Below are 25,890 nucleotides of genomic sequence, written 5' to 3' on the forward strand. Positions count from 1 at the left end.
CCCCAGCCGGGACCAGCTAACTGGGAATATCATGCAATGGATTGGCTATAGATGTGGGTGGCTCTTTGGTAAATCAAGTTATTCAGGCCCTGGAGTTATCTGCTGTCTCTTTCCTTGCACTCTCCTTCTTTCTGACAGCACTGGAAGTACAGTGTGTGAAAAGACTGCAGGATCCTGGGGTCTTTGTCTGGGAGGCATTCTTACACTGTAAATAAGAATCCATAGGTGTTTTTCTTGTTCTGACCAAAAAAAAAATTAACCAACTCTCTGACTTCAGAGCCTGCATAGACCAGCAGTGGGTTGTTCTAGGAAAGACTTTTAAGATGCAGAGTTTGAGTCAGGATCCAGGTGGTGTCACCCTGAAAATCAGGAGTGCATAGAGTTAGGTCTAAATGGATCTGTGTCTGTATAAATGGATCACCGGATCCATGTCTGCCTGCCAAGCTGAACCTCTTCCTTCAGAAAAGAGGGGTTGTAGGACTCTCTCTCTCTTCCTGGAGATACTGTGGCATTCAGTCTGTCCAGAGCAGCTTTTGCCATGTAGGAGAGGACTTCCCATGTGTTGCCTGGTGCATCTGCTCTGAGGTGAACAGGCAGCCAGTCCTGCTTTGCCCTGTGGTTGTGACTCATCCAGAGTCACCTTAGAGGACCCAGAGGAGAGGAGGGCAGCAGAGGTGCTAATGGAATCACTTTCTCTTTCAGAGCCATCCTGGAGGAAGCCAAGCCCTCTTTTGTGACAGCAGTCGTGGGACAAAACATCCAGCTGGTCTGCAAGACGGGCATGTCCCCCTTCTCCAGAGTGGAGTGGATGAGGGGTGGCCGACCGGTCTCCTCTGACAGGTGAGCTCAGCTCCCTTCACTGATGGGCTCCTTGCCAAATACAAGTGCCAAATATGCTTGCCCACTTTCTTTGTAATCTTACCTTTAACACTCTTTAAAAAATAAACAAACAAGCCCATGTATTGGCCTAAGAGTATGAACTGTCCACCTGGTCTGCATACAGCAGAAACAGATACAGTCTGCAATAGTATTGAGGTGTTGGCTAGTGAACAGGCACTGTCCCATAACAAGGCACTGGTGGAAGCTGACATGTGGGTAGTGATACAGAAAAATGCCGTCTCTGTTGGATTCACCTTGGAGCAGCACTAAGTCAGTAGTCCAGGATGAAGCTTGTAGCCGAATAACTCAGAGTTCTTCTGGCTGGAAGTTTCTGGCACTGCCATCTAAGATATAACTTTTTTAAAAACTACTTTTAAAGCCTGTTTTTCCTGGGAAGTCTGTTTCCAGCAACAGTTTGGAGCCAGACAATCACTTTGTGTTATGAAAATCACAATTGGGAAAAGCCCAGTTCTGCTTTTCTGTTTGCAGATGACTGCTGGGGCTCAGGCTCCTGCCTGGAAGGGCGGTTTGCCTCCTCATGGAAGAGGGTTGCTGAAAGCAGTTCCCTGTTTTCCCATCTCTGTTTCCTCTCTGTTCCTGACTTCCCTTCTGCCACAGTTATTTCCCCTGCCTGTGACCCCTCTGTGGTCAACAAGGTTTTGTTTTATTCTAAGCCGGGGAGGGCACTACCTGGTGATGGTTTATGTAACGTCAGCAGGAAGGGCTGCTCTCCCATTGATGTCCGTGGCTGGGCAGGGGCAGTTAGTTCTCGCTCCTGTTGCAGGCACACCTACCAGTCCGACAGCTCCTTAGTGATCAGCCACGCCAAGCCGGAGGACGCCGGGACTTACACTTGCCTCATTTCTGACGGGAGGACAGAGAGACGACAGATTCAGTTACAGATCATAGGTGACTTATCTTCCGTTTAAGACCAAAGAGGTAGCTCAGGGCTCCTCGTTAACAGCTATTGGCAACAGGAGCAATAAAGCCAGCTGCAGGAGCAAACTTCCTCCGCTGCCACACTGTGCTAGCAGGGTTGCCTTCACTCCATGGCAGTGGTGTCCCAAGAGCTAGTCAAAGCAGTCGGCCTCCTCTGCTGTAGGGGTGCCAGGAAGGAGTGTGGAGGCAGCAGGGCTTCTTTTGGTGTTGCCTCATGATAAAACCTTAGCCCTAAAGCACTTCTTCCCCTGCAGGGTCACCCCATAACCAGAGTTGTGGCTTGCCTGTAACCTGCCTCATTTCCAGCACAGCGAGCATGTCTTCCCTAAGAGCCATCAGCTGCCTCCTGATCCCAGAAAGTAGGCTCCAGAAGAGGGGTTTTCTGCAGTTTCTTGGGTCCTCCATCTCACACTGTAATGTGACCAGTGTGCCATAGCTGTCTCTGCTGGTGCATTTGTTTTGTGTTTCGCCCGAACAGGTCCTGCTGGGTAACAGATTCTCTGTTCTGAAAAATGTGCCACCTTTAAGAAATAAAAAAAACAACAAAAAAAAGAAAGACTAGTCTTAAAAGATGGGCCAGCAAGGTACCCTATAGCCTTCAATCTCTGAAGTGTACTTTGTCACAGGAATGGCACATGGGGCAGAAGGCATTGTGGCCTAAGGGATGCTGCAACATGCTCATTGACAGAGGAGAGAAAGGAGTCTAAAAATGCTTGCCTGCAGGTCTGTGACTCTCATTAGTAGACAGTGCAGACTTACTGCAATAGCCAGCCAGAAAACAGATGGCTGAAGGGCTCTTTGGCTCCAGTTCAGCAAGCTCTCCCAAGCTCATGGAAACCCTACGCAAGAGGTCACAGTAAGAAGGGTCCTTTTATTCACATATGGCATTTTATTTTGAATAGAGTACCAGAGTACTGCTCTGGCAGAGGGTGAGAGAGGTCGGGTCCTTCACAAGGAAAACCAGCAGCATGGAGAGCTATCCAGAGGCAGCAAGGTTGTACAGGCAGCCGGTTCCTCTGTGCATCAGCAATTCACATACAGGTGAGTTCACATACAGGAACGGTTTGTCTACCATGTCCAGCTGATGAACCATATGGCGCCTCTTCATGTAGAAAAGCTGAAGACTGGAAAGGTCCTGGGTCAGCTGTTCTGGGGCACGGTTGGGAAGCAAGCAGTACTGAACTGCTGACAGCAGGAATGGGCAAAGATCCCAGTCACACGCTGTCTTCTGTCTTCCTGAGGGTCTCTTGAAAGAAGCGTATTCTGAGCAAAGACGTGCAGGGAGGCTGACAGCAAAGGGGCTAGGTTCAAGCATCCTTAGCTGTTCAAGTTAGTGTAGGCAGAAAGAGGAGCCTGTTCTGGAAAAAAAACAAAGCAAACAGGAAGTGGTTAACTAGCACAAAATTGACATGTGTATAATAAAAAAAGCTCCAGTTACTTTAGCCCCTGTCTATTTATTTTAAATATTTTGTGAACAAACCAGTTTGACTCAAAACTGTCTCCTCACATACTGGGTGGCATATTTTGTAGCTTCTTGCACGTTTCTTTGATGCTTCTAGGCCCCACAGAAATAAAAGAGTACAAATTATTTTTGCCTTAAATGCAGCATGTTAGGGCTCCAGATTAAATGGGACCATGATCTGATCCCTCCCTTCTTTTGAGTTTACAACCTAAAACCCAGCTAATTTGCTGAACTCCCCACCAACCTCCTTAGCTGCTTCTGCTTAAAAGCAGAAAGAAGTGATTCATTGAATTAAGAGCATTGTATTAAGGCTCTTTGGTTTTGTTTTTTGAGATCGAGTATTCAGGTCAGAGAACGGGGCTGGGGGACGTGATGTTTTAGTTGACTCTGGGAACATCATGGTTCTAAATGGTGTTTAGCTATAGTTATTAAGAGAGCAAAGAGCATGGGGAGATGAGTGGTGTGAGAGCCTGATCTCAACCTTTCTGCTGCATGAAGTGGATGGCCAGCTCCTGGGCCTTGCGTGCAGTCAAGTGATTGCAACGGGCTCTTCACACCCCCAAAAACACCTGCTCGTTTTTGTGTGCCAGACAAGCACCTTAGGGGAAGCTTGCTTGGTGCTCTGTTCAGGACTTGGTACCATTTGCCATGTGCTCATGTTGTAACGCTTCCTAGGCTGTGATCCAGAGGGATGCTATAAGAAACAGGGTTGCTGTCTCTAAAGGGTTAAGCTGGCTGTCAGGAGTGCAGCACCAAGCTGTCCTCAACTGGAGCAGGATTTGATGGAGGCTGCTCTTTTCTGAATCGTGAATGCTGGTAATGGCAAGTATCAGAGCTCTGACAGGAGTGCAGAGACCTCCCTTTCCCATTAGAGGCAAAAAGTAAGGCTTGTGATTAAAAAAGCCGTGTGCTGAAGGTCAAATGCTGAACGAGGAAGTTTCTGCATCTTTTGCTGTGCTTGTGGACTTTGCAGGTTGAGAATGGATAAGAGCGAGCCCTCAGTAGTGGAGGCCAACGTCGGGGAGCGAGTCAGACTGCCCTGCACAGTGGAAGCATCGCCGGCTCTCACCATTGAGTGGCAGAAAGACGGGCAGCCCCTCTCCTCTCCCAGGTGAACCCCCAGGTGGCTCCACCATACCCCACAGGCAGGTTCATGGGGAGGGGAGCCTCCGCCTTGCCTTGCCCTGCTTTGCCTTCCCTGTCTCGTCCCTGAGAGCAAGGAGCTGCTGGCCATGCAGCTAGGGCCTGTCCTGCCTTATGCTGGCCAGCTTCCTCCCTTTGGGCCAGGCTGTGCTGCCTGACTGCCTGAGCCTCGCTCACGGGTCAAAGTCTGAACACTGAACCCTCCAGTGAACAGCTGTGATACAGGGTCTACAAGTGAGCTAATGCTGGAATTTCTTCATCTACAAGATGAGCAGAAAGGGAACACACGGCAAGCAAATTTGCCAAAAACCAGCTGGTGTGTGAGCCGGGGCAGAGGTTCACAGCAAAGAGAGAGATCAGGGTGCCTGCAAGTGAACTTCCATAGCTACTGGTGCTGGTCTCCTGCAGCTCCCCTCACCCTCTGCTCCCAGAAGCCTGCTCTAGCAGCGAGCTTTTCCAGAGCCTACAGCACCAGTGCTGGGATTTTGGGGACAAGGGGTTACATTACAGGTTGAACTAAGCTGCTGCTAAACCTTTGCTCAGCGTTACTCCAAAGTTGTGCATGAGGCTCAGCTTCAGCTCTGGTGGCTGGAGTCCCATTCTGACCCAAGCACAGGCTGAGGGGCCTTCTGGTTTTGTTCCCCAGACACAGGCAGCAGTCAGACGGGGCCCTGGTTATCAGCCGGGTCAGCTCTGAAGACGTTGGCTTCTTCACTTGCATTGCCTCAAATGGACGTGACCAGGACCGGCGCCAGGTCCTATTCCGACCTCTAGGTACTGGATGGGTGGAGGCGTGCATGGCATGTCTACACACACGTGTGTGTGCATACAGGGAAACAGGGAGGGCCCGGCAGCGTGGGTGTCTTCTCTGGCCATGCCTCTTGGCTTCATACCTAATGTTTAACGGGCAGCTTGAGGGCAATGGAAGAATGAGTTGGTTTTGCCAATAGTAATCTGTGTGTGCCTAGTAGATCTTGGTGCTCCAGGCAGCTGGGAAGAGGAACTAATAGCACAGTAAGAGTGACTCTCAGGGCCTTCTTTCTGGGACACTGGTGTGGAATGGATATAGAAGCAAGAGGAACTAAGGAGATGCTTCTTCTGTGCATGTGATGTGCTTGTGTCCAGCTGGAGGAAAAAGCTCTTTGAGGCCTCTGCTACTTGCCCTTGCTTAGGCCAAAGCCCTTAGGAACTCCACATTCCCCATAGCAACAGCGTCATAGCTCCAAACATGCTGTTTCAAAGCCTAGGGGCTCATAGCTCATCATAGCATACGTTGGACTTTTCCCATGAGGCAGCATAGTATTGTCTTCCTGCTAGTGATGATTTTTCTTCTGGTCTAGGAGAGCTGAGGATCACTGGTCTTCTGCCAAGCATCACGGTACCTGAGGGAGGGACTGCTCAACTTCATTGTACAGTGACTGGCAACAATGTGAATATAAGGTGGTCAAGGTGAGCAAAAATGAGACAGAACTTCCCTTTCCTTCTCTTCCTGAACCTCATCGCTTACCCTCCAAATAGTAATGCAGCATGCCTGCCGGGTAAGAGAGACCCACAGTTGTCAGCCCCAGCTGGCATCACCTGCCCTTTCCTAATCAACTTGCCCATTACCCCTAAAAATCCTGGGCAAGATCCCTGTGGGGTGTAGGGGTCACCAAGTTTGTGTTCCAGCCAAATGAGGAGGAAAGCAGACTTTAAGCTAATATTTTATGGAGTTCAGAAGGGCTCCATGCTGGAAAGCTAGTGACATTACAACAGCAAAAAGTAAAATGAGTAACTGGAGGAAGATCTTTAGTTGGTCTTTATAAAACAATCTCTGCCTAACCCTAGCAAACATTTTAGCCCCCTACAATACCAGCAACTCTTCTCCCAGCTTCCTGCTGTGATAGTTCTCTCCCTCTACTCTCAAGTGGAGCAAAGGAAAATTTAAAGCGTTTTGATAAAGGTAAAGGAAAAGCTGTGTCCTCTTCTCTTGATGGTTTACAGTGAAACTCTGAATTTGTGCAAGTGTTTGGTGGGTGGTTTTCCCCTACTTGAAAGTAATCTGTTCTGGTTTGGAGCCTTCCTGCAAAGGATCCAGAGAGATGGATTGGTAATCATTTAAATCCCTCGACTCCAAGGGGTAGGACTGAAGTGGGCCATCTCGCAAAGAGAGTATTCGAGTTAACAACATGATGCAAGTTTCTGAGTCTGAATGAAACCCTTTTCAGTGAAACAGATTTCATTTCCTTGGTAGCTGGGAGCTCATAATTCAGGCAGTTTTCCTGCTGGGCACAGAGTATTCCAGGAGGAACAGAACAGACACAATCTTGCTGGTATTTTAAACTTTTTTTTTTTTTAAACAAACTTTAACGGGAGAGGAAAGAGGGCGCATTGCTCACTACCCCATATGTTCCTTAAGCAATATGCGCTGCTATCGATGCCAGCCAAACAAGCACTGCCAGACCACAACCTGGGGAGTGGGAAAGGCACCCTGGATTTTCTCTTAGTTCCTCAAAAATGTGTAATAGCGGAAAGGGCAACTGTCTTTATACAGAGCACGCAGCTAGCTACCTCCCACGCAGGCAGTGGGCTAACGGATGCAGACTCCTGTTACTACCCGATAGCAGAGCCAGGTCATGGCAAAAGAAGATTTCTTCTTCCTTCCTGCTGAATTTGTAAAAATCCACCCCTTCCGCAGAGCATCAGTTCCCAAAGAGCACAGAGAGCTCCTTTAGCCCCGTGGGTGGGAATAGTAGTACAAAATGTTTTCCGCCACAGGAATGGAGTCCCCATGCAGGCAGATGGCCACCACATCCACCTGTCCCAGGATGGAAGCCTGATCATAAGCAACGTTCAAGAGGCTGATGAGGGATCCTACACGTGCAGCGCCTACAGCAGCAGCAGCTCGGTCAGTGCCAGCACGGAGGTGAAAGTGCTGAGGGGCAGGCCCAGCGGTGAGTACAGCCTGTCCTTCCCGCTTCTCCCGGCACAGTGCCAGCCTCTGGGCTGCGGTTATCGGTCTTCCCATTGCGTGTGCTCATCCACCGCTGTCCTCTGGCTTTGGGGAGCAGCAGGAGCCCTTGGGCTGTGCTACCTGTGGACCCCTGCTTTCCCTGGGCAGAGAAGGACGGTTGGAAACATGCCCCCCACCAGGGTGCTGGGAGCCTAATTAATTTCCTGAGGCCAAAATGCCATAGTTGGTTGACCAAATAGTTGGCTCCAAGTTTTGTGTTTGGACTCTGGACACCATCCAGCTGGCTTTACAAAGGGTGTAGAGTGGTGTCTCCTCAGGAGATCAGCCTCAGAAGAGACTGCGTTCTCCTCCTGTATCTCACCAGCGGTGACAGTTTCTCTCCCATCCCAGATGTTGGGCTAAATTTGAAACAATCCCCTTAGAATTGGCAGGGTGGAGAAAGAGGGAACATGCTTGCGCCTTTTGGGAGGGAAACGACACCCGAGGATCAGCCCTGGCAGTGTATTTACCGCTGCTTCGCCTTTTGCTCGGCTGCAGCTACTGTGAATCACGTTGTGGACCCCAGCAGAGAGTGCGTGGACCAGCCGCACCTCGCCAACTGTGAGCTGATCCTGCAGGCCCAGCTCTGCCGCAGCGAATACTACTCCAGCTTCTGCTGCGCCAGCTGCTCGCGCCACCAACCGCAGGCCAGCCCGCCTCGTCACCGCGGGTGACGGACGCCTCCGCGGCCACGCAAAAGGTGACCGGTAGCAAGACTGGAAGTCTGAACTCTTCTCATTTTACTGCATGAAACTGTTCTGGGAGCTCTGCCCTGCTGGAAAGCCCGAGAGGGTGAATGGAACAGAGTGTAGTGGGTGTAACTGTTCAAAGGGTGGGAGACCCACCACCCTCAAGTTTATTGCAAACTTCTTTCCCCCCCCGCCATGCCTTTCTTAGCTAATCCATCTCTTCACTTAAGGATAGTTGCTGTCATTGCCAGAACAAGACGACACTGGGAACGTAAGGATGCTGCGAGACTAGAGAAGGCAGATAACCAGCATGAAAAAGGGAGCACGAGAGAGAAGCCCCCTTACAAAAAATCATCTCTGAAGCGTTTGAAGATGGGCCTGAACTGTCTTAACCAAAGCACTAATGAACAATGAACACTTGTAATCCTGGGGAGCACTTTCCATCTAAATGCAAAGGACTCTGGCCATGAGAAAAGGCTTGATGCATATAAAATTAGCGTTCAGGTCCTATGAGACCGCTAGCTCTAGCAATGCAGCTGTACTGCCACGTTACAGTAGCTGTTTCATTCCAGTAGACCTTAGACAAATTTCTAGCTGGATCAGTTTGGTTTCTACTTGACTGTAATCAGCTTTGGAGTGAAATGCAGAAGCAAGGCTTCACAGAAAGCTTATGACAAAATAAAGGAATACTTTTAGCCCTTCCTGAATTTTAGGGGTAATTTAGATGAATATACCAACACCGTTATCTGCTCTGAGATGTTGCAGTTTAAGTATCACTCACCATAGGAAGGCTCGGCAGATAATTTTACTCTTTTTCTGAGCCAGAACTGTGCTGTTGAATTTTATTGCAAAGCTGGGCTCGATGGTAGCGTTGTGCTGGGTAGCTTGGGGAGGCAAATAATATACACCTAGAAATACATGTAGGAGCATTTGACTTGCCAGAATAAACCTCCCAATGATCCGCTCTAGTCTGTTAACTCCAGGAAAGCCTGGCTCTGCATGTGGCCTGGGCTGCTGCTATGGGCTAACAACATGCAGAGCAGCTATAGCTGAAAGGCACCCTTCAGCTCAAGACTAACACTGAGTGGCAGCCAATGTGCATATGAGGCTCTGAAAGACATTTTCAGGCATTAAGGGGTGTGTGCAGGGAGGTAAGATTATACAATCTGTTAAACCAGGAAAGACCCTTGGGTGTCTTTAGTATCTCAAAATGGAATTACAACTTCTGAGCAAAAGCATTTTTTATAGCCTCCAAGGTATTGTTGTACCCTAGCATCAGCTCTAACAGTCCCTCTCTTCCTCATTCCAAACCCCCTGACTCCCTGCTGAGTGTTGGATGGGTTAATCATATTAATTAGCATGGTTACCCATTCATTATTTGCATAGATGTAGTGAAAAACTAGTACACTGGTGTGTAGCGTTGATGGTTTGGTTGGGGGGATGGAGGATTGGCTTCCCCCATACCCCCCACTTCTGTTACTTTAATTTCAGGCTTCTAGGGAAGGTGGCTAATTCAGGACTCTGCTCATACCACTCTCCTCTCCTTCAGTCCTGACTCCGTACTCAGGGCAGCAGTAATACATAGGTGTAAATCCCCAGGCTTGACAGCCTAAAGCTGGTTTGGATTCTAAATCCAGCAAATCAGTTCAGCTGCACCTAAAAATAAGAATTATTAAGCTAATGATTGTGCTCTCTTCAGCACAGGTATTGTGGATTTTCAGGATTGGACACACTGCTTTAAGATGTGAACAAACTGAAAAGTCTAGAAGCTATCCAGTAAAGGAGCGAGACATGACAGTTACCAGCTATTTGGGCATGGGTCTTTCTGTGGTCTGGTAGATTCTGCTTGCTGGAAGACAAAAATACTTATTTTTGCAGTTAAGATGCTTTAATTTGATTCGGGGGACCTTCCTCTGCTGTAATTCATGGTAGGTGTCACAGTATAAGGTTTGACGTTGCCATCATTGGCTATTTAAGAACAATGATTGTGTTTGTATATAATTTTGCATTTGACATCTCAGACTGGCACCTTTATTTGGCAGGGGGGGATGATAGTTCAGTGTGTAGCATGACTTTGCCTGTTGAGACCAGGGATTAATCACAGACTGTGTAAATTCCAGTCTTAGTGAAGCCCTCTCGGTTTGCATGTGGTAGGCACAGAGGGTAAAGACCTGTGGACCTGCTCAGGAGTACGGTTAAAAGTTGATTGCGGTTGTATCAGACCCTTTTGTGCCAGAATAAGCAGTCAGTTCTATACTACCCCTTTCTACTCTGTCAGAGGCTCTGCTTTTAGAATATTTAAATAGTTTGTATAGGCAGCTTTCATTTCAGCTGTATGGTTATACAAGATGGGGCCAGGGAGCACTTTCTCAAGCCTCATGAGGGCTGTAACAGCCACCTGGATTCTGATGGGCAGGACTTTAAACTTTAACATTGATGGTGCTTCGGTTAAGGGAGTGTTTATTCTGACCTCCTTTCAGCGGCACAACCACTGTAGCAAGGATAGTATTTGAAGGCATGCAGTTCACTGCTTTTAAGTACCTGTCATCCCTGTAATAGTTAACTAAAGGGTCTTTTTACATTTCTATTTGGCAAGCTGACTTTCCCTCTCTATATAGTACCACTTAACTGCCTAACTGGATGTTTACTTTTTTGATTTGAGGGTCAAGATGTTTGTTTTCTTCCCTAACAATGGATTGTAGGAAGGTCATATCTCCTTTACCGTTATCTCCAGGGCAGGGGAAGGGTGTAGCTATACTGGGCTATTTTCAGCTGATCTTTGGGCACTGCTGTGAAAGATAGGGAACTAATAGGAAAGCAAGCATGTATGCCTTATTCTCTTATAAATGTCTACAAATATTTGCTTACTTTTTGAAAGCTGAAAAAAGCATTGGTACCAATTCAAATACCATAGGGAATGTTGGGCATTACTATTCATACCATACTGAAAACAGGTAAGAATCTGTCAAGAAAAAAAAAAAGCCCTGGTTTTCCAGACCATAACACTGTGAGACTCACTGTGCTTGCCTGGAAATGGAAACTGCTGGAAACCTAGGGCCAAACAAAGGGAGCATTTCTTCCCCTTCAGCTCACAAAGTCTGACTTGTCCTTATGTCTAAATCTAGGTGGTGCACACAAGAATGCAGTAAGAAACAGTCATACTAACAGGGTAGGTATCAACTTACTGGGAGACCAGAAAAGGAGTGAAAAATGCGCCGTCTGCTCATGTGGCTTTTCAGTCCTTTTAGTAGTAGGGGAAAGAAAACCAAGTGAGTTTTCCTTTCTGAATGTTAGTGTCTTCGTATTTGTCTGTATGTAAACACCCATTGATAGAGAATACAGTGATGCAAACTCAGCATCTGACGTTTTCAGTAAAGCCTGCCATTTCAGAGCTTTAAATAGTTACAGGTCGCAAGTTCAGGCTTAAAGCTCAAGGTAACCTAACCTGGTGTACAATATGAGGGGTGTTAAGACACCATTACTAAGCTTCTATGTTGGCAAGCCCAGCTTATCATCTACATTCACCTAACAACACAGAAGCCACCCAGAAGGGCAGATCCTGAAAACTGAAGGGGGGTGGGGAATAAAGCTTTCACAGACAGCACTTCTACCACCAACATTTATTTCTGTTAAAGCAGATTATAAATCATCAGTACAAATATATATAACTTACATTTGCTTGTAAGGCCAAAGTTTAAAAGTAAAGTTAAAATGAGATGGTTTTCACGAGTCACCAGAGGCAGAACCTGGACCAGCTGCAGCCTTAACCACAAGGTTTCACAAATCAGTGGAAAAAAAAATAAAACCAAAGTTAAAAACCTCTAAGATCTATTGACAGACAAACATAAAATGGTTTCCCAGGTAGCCCCAGGACATAGATATGATTACAGTAAGTTGTCACAGTAGTGTTAGAACCAATAGATTAAGACAAAGAAACTGCAGCAATACATGAAAGGAAAAAACTCATACTATATATAATATGTAGCTTGATTCCGATAAAAACCAGTAAATTTTCCCCATGGTTTTCAAACCATGACAATACTGTTCTTTAATTTTCTTTATTTAAAACTACGATATAGTGACTTATTGGTTGTGATTGTTGTTGCAATATGTTACTTACAATGAACAGATACAAGAACAAGCTAGAGCCCCTTCTTCCACCCACCCCCCAATATTACTTACAATAAGAATCAGAGATAAATCAATCTTATGTACAATTTCTTACATCCAACCCCCCCTTTTTTTTAACCTTTGGCAAGATTACTTACAACTCATACAGCTTTTAATATCCAACTATTTAAAATATTCTAAATGCATAAAAATAAAGATTTTGGCTTTACTTTATTCTTTACATATAATATTCACTGTGTTACTCAAAATGGAAGCTCAACTTTTCTCACAAACCTAGCTTTTTGCTAAGCAGGTGACAGTCTCCCACCCACATCCACCCCCCACTCCAGGACTCACAGGGCATCAGAAGGACACAAGTACAAAATCTGCCTCCCTTTCTGTGAGATCATTGATGTTGCTGCGGAACAGGCTTCGGGGCTGGGTGCCTGCCTTTGCTCTGTTTGACTTCCAGCTTTCCAAGTGAGGAGGGAATGCAGACTGGGGTGGCTCCAGGATTCCTTTTAAGAACTGCACATTAATTTCTCTGTGTGTTTATAGCCTCCCCATAATTGCTTCCTCTTTCTAACTCATTTTTGTTTTGAAGGGACCTTTGGGATTATCAAAGCAAACTGATCAGAAACAGTCCCCTCTGCTCCCTTTATCCCTCTATTCTAATGTACAATTTATCCACCCCCCACAGGACTGCTTAAAGTTCAATCTCAAATGTCTTCTGTAAATCACTTGAGAAGGGGTTAGTTGGAGAGGGATTAGTGCGCTGCTTTGCCTTGCTCTCTAGTGCTGCCCACTGTGCTTCAAATGGGTCTACCTGCGGAGCAGCTGCAGGAGGCTGGGAATGCTTGTCCTCTGCAGCCCATTTGCCACTGTCGACTCCGTTGAAAGCTGCAGAGCCGTTGTGCTGCGCAGGTGGAGTGAAGAAAGGGCTGGTCGTAGCACTGTTGCTTTCATACTGAGGGAATGTCTGCTGTTTGACAAGACTGGGTGACTGATGCGGATGGGCTGCTGGAGTGTGGCTTGCGGTGCCAAAGACGTTGGCTACCATCTGGGAAGGTGTGATTCCAACCACAGGTACGCTTGGGGCTGCATAGGTCATCCCGTTTGCTACAGCATAGGGCTGAGCTGGAATAAATGCTGGCTGCATGGGTGGTACCACACCCACCGGCACAGGCTGAGGCGCAATGAAGGTGCTGACTGGGAAGGCTGGTGCTGACTGGGAAGCTGCTGGAGGAGGCTGTAATAGTGGCTGTGGGGCTGGGGCTGGGGCTGGGGTTGGCTGCTGTTGGGCTCTGACAGTCTTTGAGACCTCTTCCAACCAGCGGTCTGCCTCTGAGGGAGTACGTCTGTGATTTCCCTGGAAGAGACTTGGTGAGGCTGCACCTGAGGAGGTGCTGCTCCATTCGGTGCCTGGGAAGGAAAGCATGGGGAAGCCATTAATATTTCCACTCATCACCCTTTTATCGGTTAGGAAGGCTGGAGGATGTACGCAAGAACAGACAGGCCTCCTCCCTCCACCGTTGAAAGACTGCTACCAACACTAGAAGCATTTTTATGCATCCACTATACTGTTCTGTTATAGGAAGACATTGGTCAAGAAGGGGTAGAGAAGAGTTTCTTCACTAAAATGCTTTTTTCTTTTCATTCATAGCAGATCTCTGAGACTTTAGGGCATTCTGGAGAGCTGCTGCCTGCACTTATAACTTAGTGGCAATGATCTAGTCTACAACCACTAATTCCTCTAACTGAGGAGTATCAGTTTCTGAATGTGCAACTCAGGACTGGTGGAATGTTAGAAGACAAAGCTATAAAAAGCTGTTTTTAAGACTCATTTGCTCTGTTTCCTAAATTAAGGCTTTACACTCTAAAGGACAGTAATGTAATGGTACTGGGAGTTCAAGACAACATTCATTTTTCTGTCCCATAAACACTTAAGTGAAGTGTGAATATTCACTATGATACACAGGAACATTTAAGGCAATACATCTAATCAAATTACTATATGATATGTAAACTGGACTTACTATTGAATCCTTTACATTCTTCCATCTCCACTCAGTCTTCCCTTACTCTTTTCATATATAACTCAGGCTGTTAACCTCTCAAACTCTTTCGCAATGTTCAACGCTTAGCGTTTTAGACTTTTATTCTATAAAACCAGCTCTGATTTTAACACGTTTATCTTATCTTCAATGATTTAAAAAAAAACCAACAAAAAACAAAAAACAAAAACCACCATCATTTCCATTCCTCCCCTAGTTTCAAAACTATCTCCTGACAGCTGAATTCTTGTTTTCCTTCTCCCTACAGTTTCAAATTCTCTTTCCCTCCCATAGGGCCTTGCCAGGTTTCCAACGTGATGAGCAAAGCAACCAGGAATGCTAGAGCTGGCTCTGCAGTTCATGTGTTTCATTTGACAATTTGGAGAAGTGGAAAACCGTTACTGCTCAATAGTCTTCATTCAGCCTGATCTAGTTAAACACTAGCTAAAGATCAGTTTACTGTTGTCTTTACAATGGGAACTGTTGGAGGCAGAGCTTAGGGACCCTCTCTTATGGGGGAAGACTTACTGAAAATGGCTGTTACTCTTACAAGGCCAAGCAGAACCTACTATTTCACTAGCAAAGTGAAAATAGTTAGTAAGGAAGCGTAGTAATAGTGTAAGCTCACTCTTTTTGAATTGAGCTTACACCAGGAAATTATGTTAGTTTGATTGTAGCCTTCTAACATACATGTCCACACAAGTGACAGCTATTTAAAGTACCACCTTACCTTATATATAACTATAGACAAGGACTGGAGGGACAGATTAAACTTACTAAATAGAAGAAATTAACCTCTAAAGCCTTTAAGCAACCAACTTAATCTCTCCTTATGTACGTTAGCACAAAAATTATTTTGGGTAGACATACAAGTTCTTTCCCCTTCATCCCCAAACACACAATATTTCATTACTTCCTTTTTAAGCACTGGATTTTCTAAAATGCTGCTAAAAGAAGAATCAGTCCAGCTTATAGACCCAGAACCAGTGAGTCCATCGTTTCCCTCCATCCACTTGTGCAAAAGGCTACTACTTCCGGCTTTTGTTAGTGTTCCTTCCACTTGCCATTAAGTGGCATTGACAATTGTCTCAAGGGCTCAATTATGCTTTTGATCCAAGTTCTCATAGCAACGCACCAGATCTACTTCCAATCTTACCAGCGACCATGGCTGCAGCTCCAGTATTAGCAGCAGGAGCATGAGCCCAAGGATTGGTTTCACGAACTGGCATAGCAGTAGACACTACAGCAGCTTGGGATGGTTTAGCAGCAAGCACACAGAAGGCAGAGGCAGTGCCATTAACTAAAATGGGAGCAGACAACATCAGTGCAATTAATTCATGCAAGGCATGCACGTGACTGGAACGTTAGTGGGCAATGTCATACCTATCAACATACAACAATATTAGACCCTTCCACATGACAGCAGTTTGTGTAAACTAGCCAAATTGGACTGACAGTCGATAAAGCTAGTAAAATCCTTTTCACCAAGCCAACGCTTGTTAACAGAATTGTGGGATGGTGGATTTTATGTACCCAATGAGCTCTTCAGTTCTGATAACCAACAGAAGTTAAACTTGTTGTTTTTGTAAAGAGATATAGCTCACCAGAAGTTACTGTATGATTAATTTAGATTCAAAGAGGAACAGATTTTAGATGCAAACTAACAATAACTACATTTAACAAGGAGAGGTTCTTTTTTCACACAACTTGTATAAAAGCATATCAGTGAAATGAAAATTAGAGGCTGCTATGAGTTCTATAGTTGGCATCTCTCCACAACTTATCTAAGAGTTTGTGTGGAAAACAGTAATCATGTGGTGGCACAAAATCTCTTCCCTTTTGGGATTTGGTTCCTGTGACACACAGTCATTAAGGTTTTTGCAGTTCAGGAGGCAGAATGTTAAAACAGCCATTAACTCAAAGCCAGTCCCTTTTACAGGTAACTATCGTGTGGTAGGTGCATGAACTTCTTGTTAAAAACAAACACACAGAAAAACTAAACAGACAAGATGAATAAAGCAGGATGCATTCCCCCAAAATACTGGTAACAGGACTTGCACAAGAAATTAAGACCATGTGTTACTGGAAAGCAACATTATGTGCATTCAAGCCTCATCCAGCATGACGACAGCACGCAAAGAAATCACCAACCTTGAAAGGCAGGAGACTGTGGTGCGACTACTGTCACTGGTTTTGTCATGGGGGCTGAAGAGAAAGGATCTTCTGACGGTGTGCTGAAAGCACTGGTGATCTGCGAGCACAGGGCACTAATGCTGTCCGTTTCCCCTTCTACCTCAGGGACTAAAATGTAAACAAAATTAATTAAACTGGAAGTTTAAAGGATACCAGAAACAGTTTACAAATACTAATGTGAAATGGAAATATAATTAGTTCCCTTACATCCTAGATGTTCCTGCTACTGATTTGCATGACAGCTTTTTTTTTTTAAATCAGTGTTGAAGTCCTGATCTGAGATAGAATGCCACGTTAGTGTATTTTGTGACTAAGACAAGAGGGTAAGGAGGTGAGTGTTCCAGATTTCAAGTCAGTTATTACTGCTTCTCTGTGTTAAGGCAAGAGGATGTCCATTTCAAAAAATAAAAGGGGTTTCTATAGCTTTAGTAGAGATCTAAATCTTTCAATATTAAAGTGCTAAACATCTCAAGGATTTGGCACTAAGATTTATCACTCCGTGAAATTAAAATACTTATGATAGATTTAAGTGTTCCAACAACATACTTCCACAGTAACTGGATAAAGTTTAAATGTGCTGACAGCAATGTGCAGTGGCGAGTTAAGTCTAGAGTTAGAACATTGATTGTTCCAGTTCAGCGGTAGCTGAAATCCCTAGCTCCTGTGGTAGAATTATGAAAAGCAAAAGCTGAATGCTCTAATAAAATGGACACTCAGTTTTAAACCAAGTATCAGCATAATGTGGATAAAGTAACATCTGGAGTAAAACTGTTGACTTACCAGATGTTCTCATTATTACTAATTGCTCTGCTTTTCAAAAGTACTGATCATCAGTCCTTCATTGCACAGAACTGACATAAGCAGGCATAATTAAGCACAAATAAATAATATTGAAAAAAATAAGATGTCTGGACACAACATGCACCGTATTTAAAATTCAGGGGGAGGCATGCCCAAAAACTGAGTCTTTGAGGGATATTCCAATACAGCACGTGTGGTGTGACAGTAAGCAGCACTGGCAGCAGCATACATGGGAACATGCGTCAGAAATGTTATGAATCATTAAAAACTCAGATTATAGTGTGCTCAGTGAGCATCACCAGTAAGCAGTGCACTATTACTGTAAACGTGATAAACTCAGTACCGGTCTTAAAGCACAAGTCACCAAATAAGGATTAGAAGAGAAGTCAGGCTACGTATTTTTGTTGGTTTTGCCTTTGCCACAGTAATTTTTACTTTAAAGCTTAGAACTTTAAAACTAGTTCTGTTGCCTAAAAAACTAGTTCTGTTGCCTTAAAACTAGTTCTGAGAGTACAGCTGGCCTGCAAGAGAGCCTAGCTAAGGGATTCTAGGACATTAGGTACAGAGCACTCCAGGTGTTTATGTTGGGGTGACTCTAGAAAACCCCACTACCACCACAGGAAAATACATTACTGATACAGCCAGCTGTGCCACCTAAACAGTAAAGTTTCTTTTAATGCAAGGTGAAAATGCATTTCATTGCTCTTAAAAAGAATAATTCAGACAGGCAGAAGGACAGACTGCAGAAAAGCATCACATGATCCCATGACAAGTGGTTAAGGCCTTGAAGGGATTTGTCTCTCAAGATGCCTTGGCATTAAGCAGAGGAACTGGTTCAGTGACTCAGAGGGAAGAGCCAGCACCTACTAATTCACCAACACCCATTCCTGGAGCACTTCAAGCTGTGCTCCAATATTTCAGGTAGCAATTAGAACTGTTTGCCTTCTGTGTGTGAATACCACATTTGAAATTCCTGCCTATTCCCAAAGGAGAAGTTTTCTGACATGGTGATGTTTATTCATGAGAAATGATACACATGAGGCAGGAAGAAGCATTTGCTAGAAAGCAAAGAGTTATTTGAAGTCACAGAGAAGGAAAGGAGGAAGAGACAATTTAAGCTAATGTTTCACCGGAACTATATTGGTTTTACCTGAGTTTTTCATGGGGAAATCGGTCTTCCTTTGCACTGTTGAAGGCAGCTCATTTATTCGCAAAGACAACTGGCGTTTAAAAGGAGACATCTTTTGGCTAAGGGCAGGGAAGCCCCTGAAAGACCCTTGCCTGGCAAGCTGTTCTATAGGGGCATGCCTCCGTGGAATAGCGTGGGGATTGCTCATTTCTTTATCCAGAGAGGCAGCAACTTCAGCAGTAGGAGAGGTTGGTGAGCCAGAAGAGGGGGCAGTATTGTTTGGTGCAGCACCTGCTGCTACTGTTTTCACTTCTGTTTCAACTGCTGGAGGAAATAGGGTGAGGTTAGAAGAGTAACGCAAAGTAGTGTTCAACTGCCTGCCCCTACTCCCATTTGTTTTCAAAATGCAAATTCCTGCAATTTCTCTAACTAGTACTCTTCCAAATGTGTTACTAACATCACAGCAGAAAAATCATTTCTGTGTACCTTCACTGTCTTCACCATGTCACATTACATCCAGTCTCCACAGCAAAGCTTACTAAGGCTAGCCACTTCATGGAAATGATGGCCTTATGTATCCATTCTCTCTAGCTATTCCTGAGACCGCAGCTCTAGGAATACCTGCAATTCCTTTATGATTAAGACTGAAAAGTATACTGTGTGTTTGAGACCTTTACTTTGCCTCACACAGAACTATGGCCAAAATATTACTACAAACTATGCTAAGTTACTTAGGATGGCTTAGCTCAGCAGCAGCAGGGAACAGAACACAGCTCTAGGACCTTCTTTTAAAGGCCACCCTCCTACCCCTGCAGAATCAGCAGCAGTAGCCAAACACCCTGCACAAGGTTCAGCCGGCCAAAGGCAGCAGCAGCACTTAACAGGGTGGGCTGCATTCAGCTCTCAGGCTTCAGCTCCCCAGCTCCTCCAGGAAATACGTTACAGATAGATGGAAGCGTGCTGCAAAGCAGATCCAGCCTCTGAGCTGACAGGCCTTGCTAACACCAGCCGCATTTACAGGGAGTTCCCGTGTCACTTTCCCTGAATTTATCTGTATGTTACCACGCTGTCACTAGTTAGTGGCTCTAGAAGCTCCTCCAACTTAAAGTCAGCTGCTTCATTTTGCAGGGTTCTGCAGAGCACCACAGTGCTTCTGTGAACCAGGCCTAATGGCAGAAATGTAGGATTAAGCTTAGTGTAAATCATGACACCTATGATTAGAACAGCAATGGGGATCTTTCCATCTCTAGGAAAACTCTCACTCATCATAAGGGAATTGGCTTTGGGGGTAATCAACACAGCAGGAAAAAGGGAAATCTCACTGTCCTGGTGTGAACTCTTATTTTCCCTATATTGCTTTCCAAATGTTTTAGGAAAAACAATGACTTTTTTTGCTGACACATCAACAGAATTACTAGAAGTCTGGTAAAAAGGAGTCACACTAGAGATTTCTGAGGAGCTGGAATGGTAGGAGGAACTAATTATGTTGTCTTGCAAGCTTCAGTACCCATGAGTTGCTGTGGCTCATTCAAGTGAAACTTTTCTAATCAGTCTTTCTTGGAAAGGATTTCACACACCTTCATTGAGTCAAGAGTTTGACTCATGCTCTCAAGTAACAAAGGCCTTGTGTTTAAGCTTCATTTAGCACATTCTAAAACTAACACATGGGAACAAGCAGATGGACGATGAAAACGAAGATTAAAAGTTTTGCAATCGAGTGGCAGCATAAAACTTGCTGTGAAACCCTCAAACAAAAGTTTAACTCCACTGTAAAGAGGGCTACAGGCAATATTTATAATAATTTTTTGTTAGCTGTAGAACTCCACCACTTGTGGTAGAACTTGGGTAAGAAGTTCTACTTTCACTTGAATTTGAGAACACTTTAAATGACATTTTAAGTGGCTAAAATAAGAACTAACTCCTTTCAAATCAGTTAGTTACTAGTTTTGAATGTAATTAACAGTGCAAAAGTTACGTGTTTTATGGGGAGGGGGTTGTTTTGGTTTAGTTGTTTTAGAAAGCACACTGTGATTGACCTGTTCTTCCCTCATGCAATAGAACTCTGTACATACACTTTGTAACCTGCCTTAAAAATAAAGCCACATTATTTTCTAAGAAAAATGTGTATCATTTTCTGTTCGTTTACCATAAGCTTTAGGCTACAAAAAGGATTACTTCATGTCTGGCAAACCTGTTATATTTTTATAACATTTTTCTAATAAGTATATTAGAAATTTAGTATGGTATCTACGGTGTTCTCTGCCATAAAGCAGGCTGACAACACAAAGCAGAAGCAGCTTTTGCAAATGAAGCCACTTGTACTTTTTCTAGAGGAGATGTGGGAAAATGCACCATGAGTGAATCTGGGAGCATTTTTCACCTTGTGAAGTGACAAACGTCTGGGAATATGATTTGTACAGAAGAGAGGGAATGTTGCAAGGATGTTAAGCCTCAATCCTTGCACAGGCTCCAATTCACCTCAGTGCTGATTTTGCTCGCTACGGATGATTGTGTAAGTTGCACCCCGTACCTTTAGCATCCGGCATCTGTCTCATAATTTCCTCTCTCTCTGCTTGTTCAGTAGCTGTAGTGACCCTGAATGACCCCTCTCTAGTGAATGTGGTTCTGCTGGCATCAAAGGTGGCAGTCACTCCGCACTCCTTCTCTCGCTTCTGCTTTCGCTCCAGGCATGCTGCAAATGCACAGCCCACGGCATGACTCAACCTTTCCCCCTGTATAAGACAACATTGCGTCATACAGTAACTGGAACAGAAACATACGTGTGCTTCAAGCATTGCAAAGTGATAACCTGCCTTTACAAGAGGAATCTAATTAAGGCATTAAAAAGAACTGCTGTAATTGGCCACCTTTTGTATGGCTCTAAAATTAAACCTGATATATAAAGACTCCCACCTACTAATGCACAGGCAGTGTTCAAGAAGGCCACCCAGAAATGAAAGAGATTGTTGGATGATCTATTTAGTTCAACTGCTACTAAGATGCTAGTGCGATAACGTGCCTGCACGGATCCCTTGCCTCTGGGTACATTTGTGCACAAAGAAACTCTTGTGAAGCCATCTTAAGCAGGTGTAAGTTCTGAAGGACAGGTAAGTGCTATTCTCAGATGGAGAAAGTTTAGAGGGGGCTCAGGGAGACACTACTGTTGTGTGCAAGCATGAAAATTAAAAGTACAATGGTGACTACTGACACCTCTTAATGGCCCTGACCAAATGCACAAGTTAGTATTAAGAGTGCCTTCTGAAAAGCACTTCCATTATCAACCAGTGAGGTCAAAAGGATCCACTGTCCAATAACTGCAATAAGGAAAGGAAATTCAAGTTGGAGGAAGTCCAGCAATCCAGCTCATATGGTGGCTACAGTTGAGTCAGAGGCACTATTACCACCAGTAGCTCAACTCATCTATTATAACCAGTAAGTGAATTCACCTGTTATTCACAGGTGAAAATAGAAATGCTCCAGCTCTAACATAAGTTTCACTGGGGAATTTTTAACTTCACTGTTTCTCTTTAGAGAAAAAAGATAAATTGTCAAGTACAATTGCTCTGAACATGCAGCTATGTGGAGTTCACGCAATGAATTTGCAGGAGGTTTCAAGCACTTTGTACAATATAGGCAGGATTCAACCAAAAGCAGAAAGAGGAAAAGGCCAGATCAGGGAGTTAAATAAATAACTTAAGTCTACACAGCAAGAGACTGATAGAGGTAACTTACTTTCAAACCTTCTACTGGAAAAAATTCTATCACTTGGAAGCAAACAGGCTGCTAATTTAATTCAGTTTAGCTCCATCCCTTAACATTCAAATGACTTTCCACGATTCAAGATAACATTCGCATACAAGAGGCTGCATTCATAACCAGTCTGTATTTACTCACTATGATTTTATCCTGGAAAAACTGTCATTGCTGTTTCAGTTTTTGGCTGTATACATTTTCAGATGAGAATATCTTCTGTCTATTTTTAGAAGAGTAGTTCCCTTCTGCTAGAGATATCTGAGGCTGACTGCATTCCATTTATACACATGCTGGGCAACGTTTCTCTCCACAAGACGACACCACAGAGAGACGGCAAATAATTCAGATATAAAGAATTAGAACTAAAATAATTTTCAAGGACTAAGTACTATTTTAGCTGAAGTCAAAACATATTGCAGTATTCTAGGTAGTTAATTTTTCCAAGCATAACTTCCAGATAGAAGCTAGAAAAGTTGGACACACACCATATTAAACTTACCGTGTCCTTTACGGCCATAAAGCAGTGGCATATCCAGCGCCTCGTCGTGCCATCTCGACAGATGTATGAGAATGCCCGGTCAAAGTTCCTGTCTGGTGCGCAGAAAGAAACTTTCTCTATTGTCTGATCAACAATAAGATCCTAAAGGGAAAAAAAAATCCCCACACACAATAAAAGACGTGAGGAAGTAGGGAGAAACACTTGAACAAGTAATTTTCTAGTGTTAAATGCAAGAAGATGAATTATACTAAAAAGAGGATAACCTGATGTGGCTATAATTATCTGTCAACAAATTCACAATTCAGAATCTATTCCCAGTATGAAACAAAAAGGACAGATAACATTTTTCACCAGCTACTTTTGGTATAATTGTGCCAAGGCACCACTTAAGAATGTAGGGTCCCAAACATTTCCTAAGATCTCTTATGGAGCTCACTTTTTTTTTTTTTTTTTTTTTTTACAGCAGCCTCAGTAATCTTGCAGTCAAAAAACCTTTACTGTGGTTAAAACACAACTCTGAAACTTATGGGAGAGGTCTGCAAGTGTGAAAACGTCTCACAGCTGCTACACAAAAAGCAAAAGCTGATCTGTCAATTAGCTAAGCACGGATGCAATGGAAAAGCACCAGCACCACCGGTGTTTGATAAACACCCCTGATTTGTTCTCACAGATTGATGGGGAAGTGTTTCTAAAAAGGACATAGCATAGTTCTTAAACTATACTATCTGCATTCAAAATTATGTTTTCAATATTTTTTTCAAAATTTTTTCTTCTGGTTGGTACTTGGCACCTGTGCTCATGTATTCAACCACCAGGAGGCAACAGCATATTCTCTTTTTAAGTCCTATACTTTTAATTTCCTCCAGAGCCTGCACAATGTATTAAAATTCAATTTTAAAAGATTAGCTATATGCAGTAACATTTCTAAAAATAATACATGTTTTGTTTTTTTTTTAATTAAGCAATCAGTAGACTGAATTCACCTACATCAGTATGTTTGTATTAGAAACGAATTCTTAAGAGACAGAAGCTTTAGTAAGGGTGAACCATACCATAACAGCACCCCTGGAGAAGTCTAGCCACAGGGCAAGTATTTGACAGGCAGTCATACTGCAGAGGCATATGAATTCTCTCTACCTGCTTCTCAATGTTGGCTTGCAGAAATCATCTTTTAGGTTGACAAAGTAAGGGTTAAATGACATGAATATAATACGAATTTATTTCAAACTAATGAGAGTAAAAATTGTTCCAACAGCCATGCCATCTTTTAAAATACTAGTAAACTTATAGAGGCAAGCCTAAAGCTCTTATCTCTAATTGCCTACATTTAGGTAGAACCAAGAATTGTTTGCTATTACTTGCACACAGGCGCCTTGGTAGTACATATTGTGCTATTTCAAAATTGTAAAACAATCTAGAAGGATGCCACAAATACATTATTCTTCCACTTTGGACCAACAGCTTAGATACTAGAATTAGAAATTACTGAATTTGATACTCAGTTACTATTTAGCTTGAGTCTGAAAGCACAACCCCCTTATTTCATTTACTCTCTTCATTGCATTTTTAGAAGCTATCTCTTGTTCATTCATACCCACTGTAGGATTTGGAAGCACTGAAAATTACATCAATTAACATGAGTTCGCTCACGTATTACTATGGCAGCCTTCTGCAGCGGTGCAGAACAAAGTCAAGGGACTCGCCAAGTTCAGTATCAACAGAATTTAACAGGGGAAAAAAAAGGGTAAATACAACAAAAAAAAATTCCAAGCTTGTGCTATCTGCCACATTTTATGAAATGTGTCTTGAGAGAAGTGTGGCATTAACTGGGGAAAAAAAAAATCAGCAGGCATATATATATGTAGAAAGCAAGAAATTATTAAACTAATTATACACTTCAGTCTTCCTTTCAAATACCAACACTTGCATTAACATAAAGATTGGTGTCTATTTAAAGTTATAGCACATACATTATTATAGAGAGATTTAAAACTTTTGTCCAGGGAAATCTGACCTTTGTTTTCTCATCTACAACTCTGAGTCCATCCGCCGAAACCCACAGGACTGCTTTAACGGCTTTCTTCCCAGACTTTCAGAAAAAGAAAAAAAAAAAAAAGGAAAGAAAAAAACCACAGTTTTACGCCAACAGCTTCAGACTGCCACCCGCTTCCCCTTTCCAAGAACCATAACATTAAGTGCAGGTGAAGTCCACGGTCAGTAGGGTGCCCAAAGCCAGATACTCAATCCAAGTTGCAAAACATTCAGAGAACCAAGCCAAAGCCAGTATTTCAGAAACAGCACGTCGTGGGGATGGGGAGAGGGCACAGGACAGGTGGGGGTGAAAATAGGGTGTACGTCCACTGACAGTAGAGAATTCAAGACTGACCAAGTGGGTGAAGAATTCCACTACAGAGTCAGAAAACACTAATTCATAAGGAGTTACACCACAGGTAGCTGCTTTAGCACAAGTTTAAACATAGGAAAATTCTTACCTGATATTTCCACCAGCCCTACCCTCTGCCCCAATAGTCGCATGGCAGAATCATGGCATCACCTTAAACCAGTGTTAAAAGCACCCAAAAAAATCATCAGTTACTGTCTTATAAGCTTAATGCTAACATCAATCATCCAAACATGTTTCACTAACTCTTTAAGAGCTAAATGTCACATCTTGGAAGAGAGGTCGAAAAATATGATTTCTTAACCATTTGGTGTGTATCTTGAAAAAGCAATAGTGTGTGGCAGGCTGACGCAGCGGAGGAGTGGTCTGGCTTTTATCCAAAATCTGACTGTGGGAACTTTCAGCTGCCACAGGCTGAGGGTAAGTAAAAGTGGGAAACACAGGAAGGCTTCAGGAGCCATCTAAACTATGGATTCTTTCTGGACTGTTTACTTTTTAAGGGAAAGTTACAGAAAACAGTATAAACACTTGACACAATATTCTTCTGAAACTAATTCACTGAGCAGAAGATAGGTACAAGATGTCAACATAATTTCACTGGTTGTTACACAGAACTACTACTAGAAAAATAATCTTTTTTTTTTTTTTAACATGTTACTTTAATTCACAAGCCCCATACTTTAAGCCAGATAATAAACTATTCCCTCTATAACTTTTTTTGAAGCACTGGGTTTACATAGTTTGTGGCTGCTAATGACACCCACCACAGAGCACTGCAGGGAGTGAAGACAGCAACAACAACAAAAGATGAGGGGGTATCAGCTAATGGCTTCAGAATTGCAATTT

At 43.7% G+C, this 25,890-nt stretch overlaps 2 protein-coding genes across 6 annotated transcripts in view; one reads left to right on the forward strand and one right to left on the reverse strand.

Moving 5' to 3' along the window:
* Positions 1-8,185, forward strand: part of PAPLN (papilin, proteoglycan like sulfated glycoprotein) — a gene marked incomplete at its 5' end in the record, with an annotated part of 38,411 nt that extends 30,226 nt beyond the window's left edge. Inside the window, 8 exons of the mRNA XM_081999957.1 lie at positions 703-840; positions 1,664-1,788; positions 2,721-2,859; positions 4,254-4,391; positions 5,070-5,197; positions 5,764-5,872; positions 7,181-7,356; positions 7,914-8,185. Coding sequence (XP_081856083.1) covers positions 703-840; positions 1,664-1,788; positions 2,721-2,859; positions 4,254-4,391; positions 5,070-5,197; positions 5,764-5,872; positions 7,181-7,356; positions 7,914-8,089 — 1,129 coding nt within the window. The 3' untranslated portion in view covers positions 8,090-8,185. The remainder of the gene's footprint in view (positions 1-702; positions 841-1,663; positions 1,789-2,720; positions 2,860-4,253; positions 4,392-5,069; positions 5,198-5,763; positions 5,873-7,180; positions 7,357-7,913) is intronic.
* A 4,735-nt stretch (positions 8,186-12,920) lies between these two features.
* The window catches only part of NUMB (NUMB endocytic adaptor protein), a gene marked incomplete at both ends in the record, with an annotated part of 35,546 nt that continues 22,576 nt past the window's right edge, over positions 12,921-25,890 (reverse strand). For 2 of the 5 annotated variants that reach the window (XM_082000607.1, XM_082000606.1), the window contains 7 exons: positions 12,921-13,636; positions 15,425-15,568; positions 16,420-16,569; positions 18,413-18,715; positions 20,922-21,123; positions 22,644-22,784; positions 24,658-24,732. In XM_082000607.1, the coding sequence (XP_081856733.1) occupies positions 12,921-13,636; positions 15,425-15,568; positions 16,420-16,569; positions 18,413-18,715; positions 20,922-21,123; positions 22,644-22,784; positions 24,658-24,732 (1,731 nt within the window). The remainder of the gene's footprint in view (positions 13,637-15,424; positions 15,569-16,419; positions 16,570-18,412; positions 18,716-20,921; positions 21,124-22,643; positions 22,785-24,657; positions 24,733-25,890) is intronic. The other 3 variants (XM_082000609.1, XM_082000608.1, XM_082000610.1) reach the window with 2 other exon arrangements.

The sequence above is a fragment of the Phaethon aethereus genome, assembly GCF_964289735.1.
Source record: "Phaethon aethereus genome assembly, chromosome: 5".
NCBI classification, from domain to species: Eukaryota; Metazoa; Chordata; class Aves; order Phaethontiformes; family Phaethontidae; genus Phaethon; species Phaethon aethereus.